At 51.1% G+C, this 15,389-nt stretch overlaps 1 protein-coding gene across 3 annotated transcripts; it reads left to right on the forward strand.

Moving 5' to 3' along the window:
• The first annotated feature begins 1,175 nt into the window (after nucleotides 1-1,175).
• Nucleotides 1,176-13,243, forward strand: synpo (synaptopodin). Of its 3 annotated transcripts, none has more exons than XM_086178641.1 (4): nucleotides 1,176-1,341; nucleotides 4,193-5,267; nucleotides 8,360-10,395; nucleotides 11,817-13,243. In XM_086178641.1, the coding sequence occupies exons 2-4, from the start codon at nucleotides 5,105-5,107 to the stop codon at nucleotides 13,095-13,097; spliced, it is 3,480 nt and encodes a 1,159-aa protein (XP_086034767.1). In that variant the 5' UTR covers nucleotides 1,176-1,341; nucleotides 4,193-5,104; the 3' UTR covers nucleotides 13,098-13,243. The 3 variants fall into 3 exon arrangements, with proteins under 3 accessions (XP_086034767.1, XP_086034768.1, XP_086034770.1); XM_086178642.1 differs by lacking the exon at nucleotides 1,176-1,341 and adding an exon at nucleotides 2,713-3,025; XM_086178644.1 differs by lacking the exons at nucleotides 1,176-1,341; nucleotides 4,193-5,267 and adding an exon at nucleotides 6,559-6,799.
• The last annotated feature ends 2,146 nt before the right edge of the window (nucleotides 13,244-15,389 follow it).

The raw sequence follows: 15,389 nt of genomic DNA on the forward strand, positions 1-15,389 counted from the left end.
ACATGCAGACGGAGGTCCGGGGAAAGGAGAACTCTGGAGAGGGAGGCGAGGATAAGTAGCCTCGAGTCGGACGGTAAAGAAAAGAAACAGATAAGGAGAGGGAAAATCGATCCGGGGTGACGGACGGGAGAGGAAAGGAAAATGATAAGAGAAGAAAAGGAGGAAAGGTAGAGCGGGAGGAGGAAGGTGTTGAGGGATGGGACGAGTCACGAATGAAGAGGTGTTACTTCAAGTAGCCCGGAGGTGATGGATTGTCCGAGGAGCTCGGCGGGATCATCCATCACGGGGACGGGAGGCGGCGGAAAAAGTTCAGACGCCGAAAGACGGTTTTCTTCCCGATTTGGAAACCGAGCTCAGACTTTTCCTCGTTGTCAAGGGAGCGGCGGGCCGCCACCGGGAGAAGTGGTCCCTCCACTAAGAGCAGCCGCTGCTGCGGCCGAAGATGTCAACCTAAAAGCCGTTTTCCACTATTTAACTCTTTGCATCCAACCAATCAGGACTCAGCGTTCATCCCGTGCCCACGCCGATGATTTCGTTGAACCACCATTAAAGGTTTCCCGTGATATCCACATACTTATCCTACATCGTGCACGTCACGAAAGCGCGTCCTTCCTGTTTGTTCCGGTCGGGACCGACCCCCGAGTAACCGTCTAGACGAAACCTCACGGAAAACCTCCGCGGGGTCTTCATACGTAATGTTTCTAAATCCGGAGGAAGTCATTTTCCGCGTTTTTTATCGTTCAAGGCTGCAGCTTCTGTGCGCTCGTTTCACGGTAACGCTCGGCGCCCGCATACTTCTCGTCTTCGTTTGGACGCCGAGCGCGGCAGGAAAACGGGTCGAGAAACAAAAACAAGAGCGGGGCCCGTCTCTCGCTCCGCATCCTCGTGTTGAATATGAAAATATATTATAGCATAATGTGTTCAGTATGCAAGCTTGAAGGAAACCATATGAAAAGATCCCAGACAAAGAGTCCTCTGTGTTCCAACTGACCCCCCCCATACGTGCACGCTCACACACACACCCCTCCCACCCCATCCATCGTCTGCTTCGGCCGAGAGAGGGAGAGAGAGAGAGAGAGAGAGAGGTGGGAGGTGTGTGTGCGGGTATGTGTCTACGTGTGTGTGTGTGTGTGTGTGTGTGTGTGTGTGTGTCAGGGACTCATATAGGAGCAGAAAGGGGGCAGGACACACTCTTCGCCGGACCCTGCAGAGGACAGGTGAGCGAGGCAGCACGCGGCGGACGGGCGGAGAGGAATATCGGCCGGGATCCCAAACGCTGGCTTTGAAAGCCTGAAAGTTTCAGTCCCACCACCTGCAGCTGCTTGTATTTATCTTTACGGGGTAAGACAAATATCTTTGTTTAGAGAGCGAAGGGGAGCTTTGGGGATGAGGGTTAATTGAGGCAGGAGAAGAGGGGAAACTTTGAAAGCCTTTGTTCGAGTAGATGACAAACATCTGTGGCCGCTGCCCCCCCCCCCCCCCCACCCCACACACACACACACACCCCGAGCAGCCCTGCAGACTTGCAGAGGGGTTTGGCTTGCTACATTAGCACAGCGGTCACTGATATCCAAGCCTTTTGTCCGGAGTGTGTAAGACCCACACGGCCCAGGGCGTCCTGCTGCAGGCTGCTTTGACTTCCACACACAAGTCCTTCCTTTTAAGACAACAGGTGAGAGAGAGATTGTGTGTGTGTGTGTGTGTGTGTGTGTGTGTGTGTGTGTGTGTGCATTAAACCTTTTTACCTGTTCAAACTATAGAGCTGCAAACAATCCCCTGCAGCTAAGGTGCGCTGAAATCTGCATGTTTTGTCTTTTACAACTCCAGCCTAATGTTGACACCGTTCTATAAATAATCAGTTTAAATACTTGCATCCGTTCGATCGAGAAAGAGAGAGAAAAAAAAAACAACTTGTACTTCCTTCCTTTGATGCCGAAGAGTTCTCCGATCCTGACTGATAGTTTCGGGAGGTTCCTCCCTCCTGGCATGGGATCAGACTCGGCGAGTATTTATCTTTACCTCTTGAACTTCTCCACCTGTGAGTGTCGAGCGGAGGCTGGGCTGCACGAGAAGCTTCATTAAACTCTTACTTCTTTGCAGGATTCTGTTTCTCCCTCCTGTATTTTTTTTTTTTTTTTTTAATTATGATTAGAATTAATTCCAAATGAGAAATGAAGGAAAATCATTAGGTTTTCCGCGGGCGCTCGGGATCGTTTCGATGTCGGCCCACGCAAGCCGAGGCATGTTAGCCATCACAGCCTCCTGAGGAATTATGAACCAGGAATGCCACTTTTGGAGCACAACCTAAATCATTTGCCGCAAGAGGCGATGAATAGTTCTTTGTTCGAGCGGCAGAGCGAAGGGCCTCGTAGAAGCCGGCAACTTTTCGGCCGAGCTTTTTTTTTACTCATCAATTAGCAAAACGTAACGGATGCGGGCGAAAGCGAAGAAGAAGAAGAAGAAGAAGAAGCAGCGGACGCGGAAAATCCCCCGAGCGGAGTTTTTCTTGGCAGTCGAAGTAACGGCCAGGTGAATCACCATAAGCCGGGTAAACCGATCCGCTCCCGGAGCGCACGTGTCACGCCGTCCCCCCCCCACATGTGGACCCGCCGCGACCCGATGATGGCACAGAAAGGAACGGCGGCGTATACGATACAATACTGCCATTCATGCACGTTGACAAATAAAGGGAGAAGACAGCGGCCACGGAGCGGGAATGATGAATTATAGCTGGAGAGAACTTCAAAAGCGGTTTCTTCTATTGTGCATCGTGGCGCTGGCGTGCAGAGGGCTTCGGGAATCCATCATATGTTGGCGAAGTATCGGGGCTCCGTGCTCCGAAGGGCCTTCGGGCCAGACTGGAATCGATATCCCCGCTCTAATCGCGGAGCTCGGGGGAGGCGGGAGCGTCCAAATAATCGTCCGTCAGAGCGACGCGGCGTCGGATTGCGGGTCGCGGAGACGAGATCGGTCGGCCTCGGAAGGAACGGCGACCGCCGGTTTGGGTTTCGGACAAAACCGACCTGTGAGTGGATTAATTATTACAAACCCGCCGTTGTTCACCGGGAAATGCAATGAGAAGCACAATGTGTGACTAAACAAACATCTGAGGGAATCAAAGCGCTGTTGTTTGAGGGCGACACAGTAGCGGCCTTCACCTCCTCTCCTCGCCGGACGTGATCGCGCCGGCGGCAGAAACGGTGAAGGCTTTTTTAGAAAAAAAAAAAAAACAACAAAAAAAAACCAGTCTCTCTGGGAGGAGGAGGCGGGGCGGCGTTTGATTTAATAAGCCTGGGTTTAGGGGCCAGTAAACAGCCGGGCTGGAAACCTTTACATGTCATATTTGTAAGTATCTCCACAAAAACACACCCCTGCAGGCACATAAACAAGTTAAAAGTAATTGTGCACCTCATGACGACCTGGATTGGATTACACGAGCGCCCTCCCACATCGGAGTGTGACATCGGCGTGCGCGGGGAGGAAACACATGCATCCCCGACTGTTTGCACAGCTCTTGGACGAGGATGCACAAAATTCCGGACCCTTCTTGTTTTTGGAAATCGCCTCCGAAGGCGCCACTCGACACCGCCGATCTAATCGGACGCTCGACTTCGAGACATCAGACGCTTTGTTTGTCTCTCCGCAGGCCGGCTGAACATATATCATTTAAATACATTTGTTTCTTCCGGGCTGCTGAATCTCAACCCGAGGCCGGGATAAAACACATTTGCTTTCAGTGTCGCAGATTTATGGTATTTAAGCCTTATTTAATTTGGACTTCCTTTCCCTTCTTTCCCCGTAGACGGCGTGGGGTTATCGTTTCCTCATTTCATTTTCCGCCCTTTTACTCTGTCCACACTCCAAAGCGGGATTCGGTCCCGGCTGTGAACGCAGATTCAGATTTATTGATCGTTTTTTTGGATATGAGCCCGTGGATAAGTTGAAATGACCTTACTTGAAAACAAAACCGAGTCGAGATCCCTCTGCGTCTTCGGCACGAATCACAAAATGAATAACGAATAACGCAGGGGTGGTTTTGACTCTCGAGAAATGACCGCCACTGGAAATCGAGTGGGATTTTTTCACCGGATCTGTGGGTTGATGTAACAATCTGCTTTTTGTTTCACCAAAACATCTCCTTTTTTTTTTGCCTCCCTTTGAATAACCGCTCCTTTTCTTTATCCCTTGGCAGGTATCGGCGACCGGGAGGCCGCGTCGACTGCAATTCACCGCGCCGGACGGGGCGAACCGCACGAGCCAACCGCCAAACTATACGCGGAGGACCGGAGGATTGTTAAATTTAGCGATTAATCTTCGGTCGTTTCCTGCACGTCGATTCGAACCGCCGCGATATAACAAAGAAATAGAAATAGAAATATGTGACGTCAACAAAGCGGGTCTGCTGGAACAGTTTGGAGCCGTGAGTACGCTCCAGCCTCAGGAATGACCTTTCCAGAGTGAAATGTTATTCCTCTCTCGCACCGAACAGCAGGAAACGGCCGTACGCGCAGCCCCCCCCCCCCTTCCCTCCACGCCACCGCGGAGTTATGATCTCCCAGATAAAGGCCGGGGTTTTTCGTCCGCCGAGGGAAAATAATCGCGCGGTCCGAAGATCGCGATGAGGACGAACGGCGAGTTTCGGTGACCAAAAATAGCAAAAGGGAGAACGTGCAACATCTGGGAAGAAAAGGAGGAGCGTCGGAGGGATGCAAAAAGGAGAAGAGCGGACCTTTCCGAGCCCCTCTGTGCCAGAGTTGCAACAGACCGCATCGGGATTGTGAAATTTTCATGGCAGTTTTCCATGGGAACTCATTCGGGGAGCGTTCGGAACCGGCCCTCCTGGGAGGTCCTGCGAGATAGAGAGCGAGACTGAACGACGTCCGGCGCAACTGCTCCTTCTCCGCATCGCGCCTGCAGGACGACGCTCCAAAAGGATTTACGCAAAAAGCAGAGACGTGAGCCCTCGAAGCCGAGCTGCTCTTCCAATAATTAACCGCACGCGAGCGAGGACCGGAACGTCGGGTCGTCAGATGGAACCGAACCCTCGTTTTTCCTCCGGCTGAGGGATTTTTCGTCGGCATCTGAACTGGAGTGAAGAACGGAGATGGAGAAAGGACACGTGTCTCTCAGGAGGGGAACGAGCTGGAGTCCAGGAGGACTGAGGAAGCCTCTCCAGGCGACGGCAGGGGTGGACGCCCGAGGGTCGGAGTGCACCGCGTCCTGGGGCCGGACGGGATTCGGCAACGAACGGACGAGCCAGAAAACCAGTGAGTGTTTGTTACCCGGCGTTTTGTGGTCATATCTCCGGACCCGAGAGCTGACGCTTGTCCCGCGACGTTATAAGATACATGTCTTCTTCGTCTCATTGCCGTCTAGTCGCTTTGATACGACGAAACGCTCGACGAGAAGTCGCGAAAAAAAAGATCGGGATGTCGTCCGCAAACAAGCGCCACCGATGCCGCCCTCGTTTTAACGTCGAGCCGACGCTCGTGTCGGAAAAGCCGGATGGCGATTTGAGTAGAACGCGTATACGACGACACACGAGGAGGTCCGAAAAGCATCGATAGTTTGACGATTTTAATTTTAGAGAGAAAGGCGATCTGATATGCGTCCAACGGTGCCGTGCAACGCGGATCTATAGCCTGCGTTTCCCATCGCTCGCCGCCCCCCTGTATTCTCCTCGGTACGACACAAAGCGCGGCTAATGGGCGGCTATGGCTCCGCGGAGATCTTTCGCACAAAAGTAACAATATGAGCCGGGCTTCCACCTCCAGGCTCGTCTTTCATTTCCCCCGCGGGATTCACCCGGACTTTAGCTCGCATTGAGTCCGGCCAGATCCCAGGACCTCTGTTAATCCTCGTCTTTCCATACCGCTTCACACATCACCCGCGGGGGCCGACGCTGTCATCCCGATCGCCCCGCGGCCACCGTCTGGTGAAAGATAACATCCGACAGAGTAATCTGACCTTTGATACACAAATACGGGGGTTTGGCCCCCTCCTCCCCCCGACGTAAATCCTCCCGCCGCGGGGGGGGGGGTTTCTGTCCGGCCTCGCCGACGCAAGGATGGGGCTACATCGGGGAATTAGCGCAGAGAAAGTCGGGCACGGAAAGTGGGTGTCGCCGATGACGACGCCTCTTGCATCATTCATCGCTCGGGGTGAAGTTTAGTCTTTGCCGCCGGACAGGAAATTCCTCCCCTTGCCCTCGCGGCCCGACTCCGAGGCCCGGAGGGTTCAGAGAGGGCAGACGCTCGGGGAGGACGCTCGGTAAACACAACCGCGCGCCGTTATCAGTCAGATGGGCCGGCGGAGGTCACGTGCCGGAGGTCTGTCGTCTCACTGGTCTGATCCGGGATCACATAAGCCCGAGAAGCTTTCCCCCCTTCCGGCCGCTGACCGGCTCTCGTTACGCTTCCATGGCTGCGGAGAAGAGCCACGGGGCGTTGGATACTCGCCGTCCATTGGACGCTTTTCCAGAGGTGTCGAAGCACGGAGCGCGGGTAGTTTCCCAACAGAAGCCCTCGATTTTCTTTAAAAGAACACGCGCAGCGGAGGTGGAGGCTGGATGAGGGAGAGCGCAGCCTCCAGGAGCAGGAACCCCCCCCTCTTCTCCTCCCTCCCTCTCGCTCTCTCTCTCTCTCTGTGAGCTGGGTTTGCCTTGCATAAGAAACCGGATCCCGTGTCTGGACGCAGAGAGGGGTGTGTTGAGTCGCTAGACGCAGTTAAATGGAAAAAACAAAAAGTTTTGGAAGTGAATTGAGCCGAGCAGCCGAGCGGCGGAGGTGACGGAGGGCAGGTAAGGAAGCCGGTCCAGCGGGAGACACGAAACACGGCGGCTGTTTTTTGTCAGACTTTTCTCCTAAAACTGATACGACCGATGCGATGCCACTTTTTCCGTGAGTCCTAAAACGCCGAATGGCCCTTTAAGTCAAGTCAGTTTAACTGTTGAAATCCTGTTTCTTTTTAGTCGTTGAGGATTTGTGTCTGCCGTCCGTCCAGGACCGGCCCAAACGGGATTAGAAGATTATTGAAAATTTAGGAAGCGCCTATCTGCGCAATATCTTCTTTTATTTGGCTTCAGATTTGCACCTGTGTGTGTGTGTGTGTGTGTGTTTGTGACACGATCTCAAACCCCGTCGCCCATCAGAGCTGGGCGCCTGCCGCAGCGGGACCGTTTCATTTCAAGCCTCATTTGTGCCATTCCGCTCAGGAAAACGCAAATCTTTTAAAAAATAAATAACAAATCAAAGTGGTTGGAGGCTGCCGAGGAGTTCCCGCTCGAATAGTACGCGGTACTCGGAGTACAGGGAGTATATTTGAGGCCGGGGGACTCGTTTCTCGGTAGTAACAAGAAGCCGATTCATCCCTGTTGCTGTGGGATCCTTCATTTCATGGCTGTACTTTTGCGACAGTTACATATAACGTGGCGAATAAATCCTCTCTCACGATATCTGCTGGTTTATAGGCTTTTCATGCTCGGCTTCAAATAAAAAAAAAAATCTCTCATTATGATTAGAACACGAGTAATATAAGCTCTTTGAGTGTGTGTGTGTGTGTGTGTGTGTTGTACCAGTAATTATTTGAGAAATGATAAATTTGCTCATTGGTGGAGGGTCACCATCCGAATCCATCACCTCCGTAGACGAAGAGCCGCTGGCTCTGGATGTTACCGAAACTTGTCGGACTCGTAATATTTTCCTCTTCTCACCAAATGAACGTTTTACCAGATGTGTAAAAAAAAAAAACAAAAAAAAAAAAACCCAACTTGTTAAATCTCCTTGAAAATGTTTCGACTTCGATTTTTCCTTCCGTGACCTTTTGCAGACAGATCTTAGTCATTAGTCTTTTTACGACGGGAACACTTGATTGCGGAGTGTTTTTCTTAGACGGCAGCTTTTGGAAGCCGTCGACCGTCGAAAGAACGCTCCATCAAGGGTATCGGCCGCACTATTGCCTACATCGACTGCAGACAGAAACCAAAGGCATGTTGGAAGTTCAAGCAGGGGGTTTTCTCAGCAGTGCAGGAATGCTCAGGGAGGGACTACTGCAGCTGGCAGAGGAAATAGCTCTGCTGCCTGGAATGGAGCTCTTAAGCTCAGAAAATAAGCCATCCTTTTCAGCCAAGGCGCGTTTTATCACATAAATTATAAGCAGTAGGCAGAAAATTTATATATAAAATCGGTTTGGGACTCCGGCAAACATTGCCCCGAAACTTTTCTTCCAGTTGTTTGGAATCGATATGACGCAGAAATGTCGCTGCTGTCCGGTCGCGCTCGAAGTACTTTGGGGAAAATCGGTCGTTGGAGTTTTTCACCGTTCAACTAATCGCAGCCCCTCCTGTCTCCTCCCTCCGTAGATCTGAACAGGAGCGCCAGTCTGTCGGAGAAGGAGCTGAAGGAGGCTCGTCTCAAAAGCCAGATCATCGCCGCTCAGCTTACCGTCCCCTCAAACTCCAGCTCCAGAGGCGTGCAGCTCTTCAACCGCCGTAAGCAGCGAGTCAACGCCTTTACCCTGGAGAGCTGTGGTGAGGGGTCACAGGAGGACGCGGCGGAGAATGCGAAAACCGACCTCTCGTCTCACAAACTAACATGGACAGAGAGGAGTAGCGAGGAAAAGAATAAAGACTTGAACGACCGGAACCGCGGCAACGCCAAGCCGGCTTCGGCGCCTCCTGAGAGGATACGGTCGGCGGGCGACAGCATGGAGCGACCGGCGAAGCATTTCCACAAAGCGGACGAGGCCGAGGAGAGCGTTATTCAGGAGAGACACTTCCTCCCCGTCAAGGAAATAGAAGAGCAGGAGGAAGAGGCGAGGGATGAAATCAAGGAGGAGCTCGACAGAATCAAAGACGAGATTCCCCCTGGCGTGAGGAGAATTCCCGGAGGGGAAGCGGAGATGAACGGGGGCCTCGCGGGGCCGACCGCGTCCGGAAAGCTTCCTAACGGTTGCCACGGACGCGACGGACATCAGAGAGCCTCGGTATCTACGCCCAAGCAGATCGTGAATCGCACGGCCAGGCCTTTTTTCTCGCCGCTGACAGTGCGGTCTCCGGAGGCGACCAGTCCCGTCATGGACACGCCTCCTCCTCCTCCTCCTCCTCCCTCGTACTCAACTCCTCTTCTCCCCGCTTTCACTTCTCCCCGGCCGCCGGCGATGTCGCCACCGCCTCCGCCCCCGACGTACCCCACGCCTCCCTTGCCGGCCTTCACGAACCAGCCCCCGCAGAGCCACGGCTCGGGTCCGCCGTCTTCCCCGTCACCCCAACCGTCCCGGTTCCCCGTATCTACCGTACCTCGGTATGCTACTCCCGGCCCGTCCGCGGGCGGTTACGGCCCGGCGGCGGCCTCGAAGCCCTCCGCTTCTGCTTCCCAACCCGAACGGAAGCCCACGGCGGTTAAAACGGGGATACTGGAGGACGGCGCCGCCAGAAGGGCGAGTAGGAAATCCATGTTTACGTTCAAAGAGAAGCCGACCGTGGCGCCAAACCCGGAGCTCCTCTCTCTGGTGCAGGGGGTGGACGAGAGGAAGAAACACGGGCAGAGATCCGTGCCCGAGCCCGCGTCCGAAGAGGAGTTGCTGGCTCTCGGTGCGGAGGCCTCCAACTTCCTGGCCAAGGAGGAAGACACCGTTGAGGAGGCGAAAGCTCCAGAGTGGTCCTCCTGCCTCAAGAGCTCCGGGACCCGTCCACGGGCGGAACACAAAGTAGAGCAGACGCTTAACAACGCGTCGGGAAAAGGGGCCGAGCTCTTCGCCAAGCGTCAGTCCAGGATGGAGAAATACGTGATTGACGACCACAGCGCAAATCTCAAAGTCAGGTCTCCTTCCCCGACCATGTCTCTGCCGCCGTCTTGGGTGTATCCGTCAAACATGCCCGGTCGGGTCAAGGCCATCGCGAGAAATTCCGACATTAGCTCTCAGCTATCGCAGACCCTGAAGCCTCAGCAGATAACCCCGCAAAAGCTGGGTCGGAAGGCCCCGGCCCCGGAGCCCAAGAAAGAGCCGCCTCCTGTTGAAAACGGCTGCTCCAAGATAGAGACGGACCTGTCCAGACACCGACCTTATCAGCTCAACTCCTCCCTCTTCATCCTGAAGCCGGTCAAGGACCCCATGAGTACGCTACCCCGAGGGGCGCCGCAGGCTCGCGATCTCAAGTCTTCCCAGTCGTTCTCCAGACAGACGTCCTTACCCAGCGACCCCCCGTCCCGCTTCGGCGCCCAGTGCACGTCTCCCCGGCCGGCTTTCACGCCCGCCAGAGCGGCGGAGACTCCCTCCGATCCGGGCCGCGGGCAAAGGCCCGCCGCTTTTCCCTCGGAGCGCGTGTCCTCTCCCAGGCCGGGGGTCCAGGCGCCGAGGCCTACCTTCTCCGCCAAAAAGGCGGGGATTGAAAAGCAGGTGTGGAGACCCTTTCTGTGCAATTTTTAGGATGTTTGAAGCTAATCCCGGCTTACCGGACCGCACCTTCCTTTGAGGAGACGGAGACGTACCCCTCTTTTTCTTCAAACTCGTGCCTTCCTTCGCTTCTTCCTGCGCCAATGCTCTCTTTGTACTATCCTTTCAATTCCTGCTGTTTGCACATGAACTATGTCGGTTATTTTCGATATTATAATTGGAGCCATGCTAAAAATGATTTATTTATTTAGCTTTGTCGGGGCTGTCGCCCTGCTATTTGGGCTATAGCTGCAAAATGTATTAAAATTAATTGTTCTAGTTGAGTGGATATGTAGTTTACAATGCTGCTTATACATAAAAAAAAAAGATTAACTACCATTAGTTGAAATGAAAATGTGCCTTCTCGTCCAATCTTACGAGCTGCTACAGCTGCCGGAGCTGCTAGGTACATCAGCAATTAAACATTTCCATCTTCCGCCGTTTTCAAAAGTGTAATGAAAAAACAACCTCAGCCCTTTTTTTTTCCACTCTTTCTGAATTCTGTGGGCAAAAAAAAAAAAAAAAAAAAAAAAAAAGGGGGTGACGCTGCCTCACAAAGCACTCCGACAGATGGTCTGGCATCTGCTTTATGAGCTATGATTTGCAATTTAATGCTGCTCAGTGACATGAAAGTTGCAGCGAAAGAACTCCTTTTATGTCGTTTTGTCTTCGGGGTAATTTACTTAGCTTTCCACCGTTTTCTGCCCGAATGCTGTATACTTGTATTCTTTGATGTTTTACAGCAATACACTGCCTACTAATCACATATATATATATATATATATATATATATATATATATAGACACACACACACTATATGTTTGCATATATATAAATATTATATTTTTTGGTCTTGAATTTCTTAAATCTCATTTCACTAGCCGTTCTTCCTTCCTCTCATTAAAACCTTATGCTAGCTCTCTGTTGTGATCTCTTTCTTCTTTTTTCCACCAATTTCCTTATTTCGCTCCGTGCCTGTGGCGCCGCTCTCCTCCCTCGCTCTCTTGCCAACGCTGCAAACACTCGATCACGCTAATAAACAATGTTTCTCGTAAACGTCCATCAATATAAATCGGAAAGCAGATTTCTTTTATGACACTGATATTTACACTTTTGTATAGAATTTGTTTGTGTGTCATGATTTGACCTCTGTGTCTCTCAGGGGTTTATAATAGGATTCCATTGAAACGGCAGTTATTTCTCCAACATATGGCAGTAATGTGAAAAATAACGGCTAACGACATACCTTTCCGATTTAAGATACACTGATTGTGTTTTCAAAAATTGTTGATTTGTCCGAGATATTGAATACTCGTGTGTGTGTGACTGTGGATTTAACGTGCACGTCGATGATGCTAAAACAATATTTGTGGTGGTTCGACAGCAACAGAAGGAATCCCCTCCAGGTGAAACCCGCGGCGAGACTCCGACTCCGACCAGGATGCCGAACCTTATCAGGCGCTTCAGCAGCTGCAGCCAAGACGACACCCCGCTTTCCACCTGGAATTCCAGACATCAAACTCATCAACCTGCGGCCGGCTCGCACTCCGGCCGCTCGGTCACCTCCCCCGGCGGCGTGAGATGCCAGTCTCCGATGGGCAATCGGAAAATCCAGCTGTCAACCGTTACGCCGGTGTCCAATTGCAGGCCAGCGTCCGCACGCTCCCCTTGGGGTTCGCGCTGTCAGTCCCCGGTGGCTCTCCAGATTAATCAAACCTCCAACCTGTCTCCCGTTCACGCTTCGAGGCCTTTACAAACTTCGACATCCGCTTCCGCCCTTTCTCCCCCTTGGGGTTCGAGATGCCAGTCTCCAGTTGTGAGCCAACACGCTCACACATCCAATCTCAGATCGCCACAAACATCCGCAGACACTCCCCCGCTTTCTCCGCCGTGGGGTTCGAGGTGCCAATCCCCCATGGTGAGCCAGCACACCCAGCCTTCCACCATCTCTTCCGGTTCCACTTCACGACCTTTTCAAAGCTCTGCCGTCACGTCTCCTCGTTCCCCTTCCTGGAGTTCGAGGTGCCAGTCGCCGATGGCAACCCAGCACGCTCCATCTTCCGCTTTCGTTTCTACTCCCTCGTCCAAACTTTCCAAAACGCCCTCCTCCACCTCTCCCGTTTCCACTCCCTGGTTCGCCCGTGCTCAGTCTCCCGCGCCGTCCTCTCCTATCACTAAATCTATTTCCTCGTGCTCGGGCGCCTCTCCCGTTCCCCCTTTCAGAGACAGTCGCTGCCTGTCTCCAAACATGAATAGTCTAGACTCTAAGGCCAACCACCGCATGCTGGCAAAGAACATCATCAACGCGGCCAAACGTAAAAACAGCCCTTCCCCCGGCGCGCTGAGCAGCCACAGCCTCCCCATCTCGCCGGTAGGGGCTCCTCACCAAGGCTACGACTGTCACAAACCCCCCGTCGGCCCCTTCCAGTCGAGGCCGCTGGGGGCCCAGTCCCCGACGTTCACCAGCCCTCCTCCCACTCCCACGGAGAGGATCTGCTCCCCCGTCAGGCTCTACAACTCGCGCTCCCTCACCGATTCCGACGCCTCGGTGGAGTCCGAGGACTCCGGCCTGCGTTCGTCCGGCCTGCACGCGTTCAACACCTGTCCGCGCGGCTGGGGCGGCAGCCTGAGGGTGAAGAAGACCACCATGTCCACCGACCTGTGATGGTGCCACTCGATTGGGAATATATACGCACGCATGTATATTCCGTGGCCTATCCTCCGACACAGATCGCTCGCTGATTCATCCAGACGCATTGAACTGTCGCTTTGAATACAAATCAAGGACAAAGATTTCAATGCTATTCTTATGTCGTATAATTCACAGCCAGGGCCGTGACAAAAACAAGCCGTTCTACCAAACCCCGTGGCTTGCGTGCTTTTTAATGCCAACTAGAAATGACCAAAGATGTTTTCTTTTGAATGACCTTTAAATGAATGTTGTACTTTTTTTCTGAATCATCAGTCAAACATTCCTTGCCTATCGCCGGTCGGGTGTTGTTGAATTTTCGGTTTGAAATATTATCGCGCGATGATCTGGCACCAGGTCGAGATGGGAAACTCCCATAGTATAAGGCGCAGAAGAAGTGAATCAGACAACAGGTGCGTCGATATATAGCTCATTTTGTGCTGTATTTTGTTTAAGCCATCGTCATACTTACACAGGACAAAATTATCTTTCAAAGTATTTACACGATGCTCTGCGACACATTGGGCCATGCTTCACATTAGCACACACGGTTTAGGTATACACCACCGTATATCACTCATTCTAATCAATGGCGATTAAATCACACGCGGTGCAATGTCACAGTGCAATAATCATTTTAACATAGCATATATATGTGTGTATATATATATATATATATATATATATATATATATATATATACATATATATGTATATGTCGCTTTATTTACTGCATTTGCTGCAAATGAATGTATTTTTTTTACAGCCAGATGGGGAATGATGAGAAAAAAGGGAGGAAGTATGACGAAAGTGTATCAAAGGGGCATTGACATATCTATTTAATTCAACACTGTTTCCATGTTGCATGACTTTTTTTTTTTTTTTTAATATTTTCCAGGATTTTTATTTCGCGCCGCTTGTTGAAGATCAATAGTGAACACTTTGTCTGGTGCATTTCTCTTCAAATGCTAATTGAAGGGCACTTGAATACTCATGTTGATCAATGGCTAAAAATGAGTTGTGGTGGTTAAAATCCTTTTTGTTTTTTCCCATTGGAAATGTTTAAATGGAAATCAGAAGACTGCATTTTTGACAAGTGCCTCCAAAAAGAGATCGTGAAACGAGTATTGAACTAAAACACGACCGGTTCGTTTGAAGGTTTGAAGAATGTCAAGATGTGCAAAGGGGTTAATGGAAAAGGGATCACGGAAAAGATTGTAATCGAAAAAAACGTTTATAACTGAGTTTACATCCTTTTTTTACTTCTGAAGTTTGCATTGATATTTTAACCGCTGTTCATTCCATTTCAATGGCTTTCATGACCCCATGTGACTTTTCTCCCGAAATGTCGTTCAGCAGCAAATAAACACTGCACTGGTAAGATCTGAACGTGTCCGCAGAATGCGAGACGGTGACAGGACGTACGTGACGAGCTGCAAAGCTGGCTGCAAAGATGGCTCTCTGTTTTAAGTGTGTACTCACGGACTGTTGTCGCGGCGCCCTTCCCTCTCACACCGCGTTCCATCCGACCACAACAACAATGCATTCAGGTGTACAGAGCGAGAGAAGGAGTGCATTCCTACAATTTTACAGTCGTGTGTTTTGAGTGACAAGGACAGCTGTTAGCGTAAACGCTCAACTGTCTCCTTCAGCAGGGTCGAGCCTGTCACTTTCACAGATTGGTTACAACCTGAGTCAGGACAGGTTGAATTCAGCTGACACACTGAAACAGAGGAGAGAGGTCCCCCTTATTCTTTTTGTTTTTTCTCATCGTTGTTGTTGTTGTTGTTGACTGCATGACTGCATTTTTCCAAAACACAAATCAAATTGCATTTCATAACTGCATGCTGTCTGGAAGAAAATGAAAAAAATAAATAAAGCCAATGATAAACAAAGGGGTGGACATTTGTGAATTTCTTCACTTTTTTTCTTCTGCATATATGACCCATTGGCTGAAAGCTTCAGAAAAACAATAATCTCAGTTAGCTTAAAAAAAGATAACTCTGGGCCTTATTATTTGGAACAATCAATAAGAAACTCATATCTCTGACAAGCGGGAGCGAAAAATTATGAAATTATACTTCATATTTCACTCTTCCCTGACCGGGACCTTCAAGAATCTACTAAAATAATCACCTGTTAGTCCGTCAAAATGGGTTGTTAGGTGTTGATGAATGCCGGCTGTGCATAAAGTGCTCAAAATGCAGTGTCAGAACATCTGATGCCAGCATCAGGCTGAAATGGGACATGATGATGTTATTGGATATG

Source organism: Fistularia commersonii, chromosome 31 (assembly GCF_037954325.1).
Source record: "Fistularia commersonii isolate RoL2024-O1a breed Wild chromosome 31, RoL_Fcom_v1.0, whole genome shotgun sequence".
NCBI classification, from domain to species: domain Eukaryota; kingdom Metazoa; phylum Chordata; class Actinopteri; order Syngnathiformes; family Fistulariidae; genus Fistularia; species Fistularia commersonii.